The sequence below is a fragment of the Bidens hawaiensis genome, unplaced genomic scaffold, assembly GCF_021521415.1.
Source record: "Bidens hawaiensis isolate Kalapana, Puna unplaced genomic scaffold, B.hawaiensis_p1.1 tig00002525_1, whole genome shotgun sequence".
Taxonomy (NCBI): Eukaryota; Viridiplantae; Streptophyta; class Magnoliopsida; order Asterales; family Asteraceae; genus Bidens; species Bidens hawaiensis.
This window is the reverse complement of record NW_027491138.1, coordinates 144245-147414: the sequence shown is the minus strand read 5'-3', so window position 1 is coordinate 147414 and position 3170 is coordinate 144245. Positions and strand designations below refer to the sequence as shown.

Below are 3170 nucleotides of genomic sequence, written 5' to 3'. Positions count from 1 at the left end.
TATTCATTCCTATTGATAATTTTTTTAATAACAGCTACTATTATTAGTGAAAAGAATAAAAATTTTTATTTATTTATTATTATTATTATTATTATGATAATATATTATTTTATTATATACACACACATATATGTCTGTACATAAATGCCTAACCATTTTTTCCATATTGGGGACAAGACTCCATAATTGGAAGAACAAGAGAAGCTAAAGAAAAAATGGCCGGACCACCACACCACATGACCGGAAAAGACACCGGCTGCGGTTTCATCGGTGCCATCCTCAAACCCAAGCACCGTAAACCACCGCAAGTGCCAAGACTCCAAGCCTCTAAAGAGCACCGACAACCCCAAGTTTCCGGCAACCACAAAACCACCGAAATAATATACACCGGCTTCACAAAACCAATTGCCAAAAACCCTCCACCACCACCACCGGCCACCGTAAAAACCAAACCGGTTAATATTAAACCAACTTATGATCACACACCCTCCAAAAGTGCATTATATAGTGTTTCACAAATAACCAATATATCATACACCAAACAACTTCGAAAAGAACCGAGTTTCACCTCAAGCGAGTTGAGTCTGCGAGTTTCGGTCCGTAGAACCCCGAACTCGAACCAAATTCCGGGTCATTTGGGTAATCTCATGAAGAAAAAACCGGACAATACGCGATTGAATGGGAAACTAGGGAACATATATGGGAACTCGGTTAAGAAACCCGACCCCGAAGTGTTTAAGACCATAGGTAATGAGAAGTACAAACAAGGGCGGTTCGACGAGGCGATCAAGTTGTACACCGAGGCAATTGGGATTGATTCGACAGTCGCGTGTTATTATAGTAACCGAAGTGCTGCATTGATCAGTTTAGGAAAGTTTATTGATGCGATTCTAGATTGTAAAATCGCTATTCGTATTAATCCTTCATATCATCGGGCTCATTATCGGCTCGCCTCGCTTTATCTAAGGTATTTTATGATATCGTTGTATTTTTGTAATCATAGACTTGTAAGGTACAACTAAAAGATTCAACAATTTTTTTTTCGGCCTTTTAAGGTCAAGATTATTTGAATCCTGACCTTTTAATGCCAATTTTCGGGTACCAGATAACACTATTTGTTAATAACTTGTAATGTACTTATGTACAACATAATAGCACTTAACAAGGGGTAATGTATGTGATTTTTCTAATTAAGTTATAGTTAAGTCGATAGTGCATTAGTGACTTGTACAATACAACGTTGTTACGCATACCGGCGCATATGGCCTTGTTCTTTCAAGATTACTTAAATTGTCGAGTTTTATGTCGGTTTAAGGTTTGGGGAGACGGAGAAAGCTCTCTGTCATTACAAGTGTTCGGGTGAGAAAGCCGAAAGCCGTGACATTGCAAAGGTACAAGCAATTAAAGCACAACTGGTTACGTGTTCTGAGGCTCGAAAAGACAAAGATTGGAAAAGATTACTAAAAGAGAGCAAATTTGCATACTCGTTAGGCGCGGATTCATCACTTCAGGTACTTTCCAACTACCCATAACTCATTAAGGATTAACTAACTTAATTGTTTAATGTATGTTCTAATGATTTGGTTTTGTAAGGTCCACACTATGCAAGCTGACGCGTTATTAAATCTCCATAGACACGACGAGGCATGCTCAAGCTTTCAAAATGCACCCGTTGTAGACGTGAATGCTGCGGCTAGGTTGTTTGGATCAACGGTTACTAGTAACTTCTTAACGGTTCAAGCACAAGTGTATTTAGCATCGGGCCGGTTAGCAAGCCAACAATACTAAAACTTACACTATCTATAAAATTTTAGTAAAGTTTTAGGGGCACTTATATCAATATATTGTGAACGCAATGTAGGTTTGAGGAGGCGGTGAGTGTGGCGTTACGGGCATCCGAACTTGATCCAAGCGAGGAGGTTTTTGTTGTAGCTAGGAAAACCCGAGCTTTGGCAAAAGCTAGGGCAAACGGTAATAAGATTTTTAAGGCGTCTAAATTTTATGAGGCGTGTAAAGCATATAGTGAAGGGTTGGAGCATGAACCGTATAATTCGGTTTTGTTAAGCAATCGGGCCGCCTGTCGTTACAAACTTGGTCAGTTCGAACGGGCTGTCGAAGATTGCACTATAGCCCTTAACCTAAGGCCTTCATATGCCAAGGTTAGACTAAGAAGAGCCCAATGCAATGCCAAGGTAAACATATGTTATTATATATTTGGTTTAAGTTACAAGAATAACCATATATGCATTATTGTTTGTGTAAATATACACTTTATATATTTACGCAAACACGAGTCCATAACGGGCTCATGGTTTTCCTTTTTGCACAATTTTTCCGTCGTTTGTTACATTTTAAAAAGTTTTTCTTTGTCAAACCGATCATGCCTATATGTACATAGGATGATCATGTTTACCTATACGACTAGATAATTGTATATTTGATTATTGTCAGTGCAGTTGGAAAGATGGGAGGCTGCAGTTCAAGATTACGATGCTTTGAACCATGAAACACGAGATGATGAAGTCGAGCGGGAGTTTTTAGAAGCTCGGATGCAACTCGAGAAGCAACATGTTGCAAATGCCAAAGACGTAAAACTAATCGACGATTGTAACACAGAGGAATTTGGAGGGTTTTTAATCGCGGTTTGACAAGAAAAAGGACTAGAATTGGAAATGTTGACCGAGTACCAAACCCGACAGTTGAACATATTTTAAAGATCCGGTCGGCTTAAGGTTTAATTCGTTAATTTATTTGTGTACGAGTACGTGTGGGTTTTGTTTTATTTTCTGGTTTAGATGGAGCCTAACGTAGTGTCATGTGGACTATTTATTTGGAACCGTACAAGATTTCGGGGCCCAAAATCAAAAGGTGTGTCGTGTAACAAAATTAATAAATTAGTTTTTAGTCGGCATTTGTTAATTTATTATTTTTCTGGCCAACTCTATCTCTAAGTAAACATTTAAAAATTTATAACTTATAGCATTAATAAAGATTTATTTGTTTATGATTTAATTTGCGATTCTTTTTCGTTTCTTTTTTTTCACTAAACCAAACTAATTAACTGTTTGGTTTATAGGCTGGTCTAAATGTATCGAGTTTGAAACTGGACCGGATCAATCATTTAACGCTAGTAATAAGTATTAAAAATTATTATTGTATAAATTTAGTTT

General features: G+C 37.5%; 1 protein-coding gene across 1 annotated transcript; it reads left to right on the top strand.

The window, feature by feature from the left end:
- Nucleotides 1-215: 215 nt before the first annotated feature.
- Nucleotides 216-2925, top strand: LOC143620039 (TPR repeat-containing thioredoxin TTL1-like). The gene is made up of 5 exons (XM_077091836.1): nucleotides 216-967; nucleotides 1316-1511; nucleotides 1594-1766; nucleotides 1862-2192; nucleotides 2457-2925. The coding sequence occupies exons 1-5, from the start codon at nucleotides 216-218 to the stop codon at nucleotides 2646-2648; spliced, it is 1644 nt and encodes a 547-aa protein (XP_076947951.1). The 3' UTR covers nucleotides 2649-2925.
- The last annotated feature ends 245 nt before the right edge of the window (nucleotides 2926-3170 follow it).

Bases quoted from the DNA above. Each gene is read 5' to 3' on its own strand.
- LOC143620039 (XM_077091836.1), top strand. From the start codon at position 216: ATGGCCGGACCACCACACCACATGACCGGAAAAGACACCGGCTGCGGT. The intron at 968-1,315 runs GTATTTTATGAT...TGTCGGTTTAAG, and splicing joins CTCGCCTCGCTTTATCTAAG to GTTTGGGGAGACGGAGAAAG. The intron at 1,512-1,593 runs GTACTTTCCAAC...TGGTTTTGTAAG, and splicing joins GCGCGGATTCATCACTTCAG to GTCCACACTATGCAAGCTGA.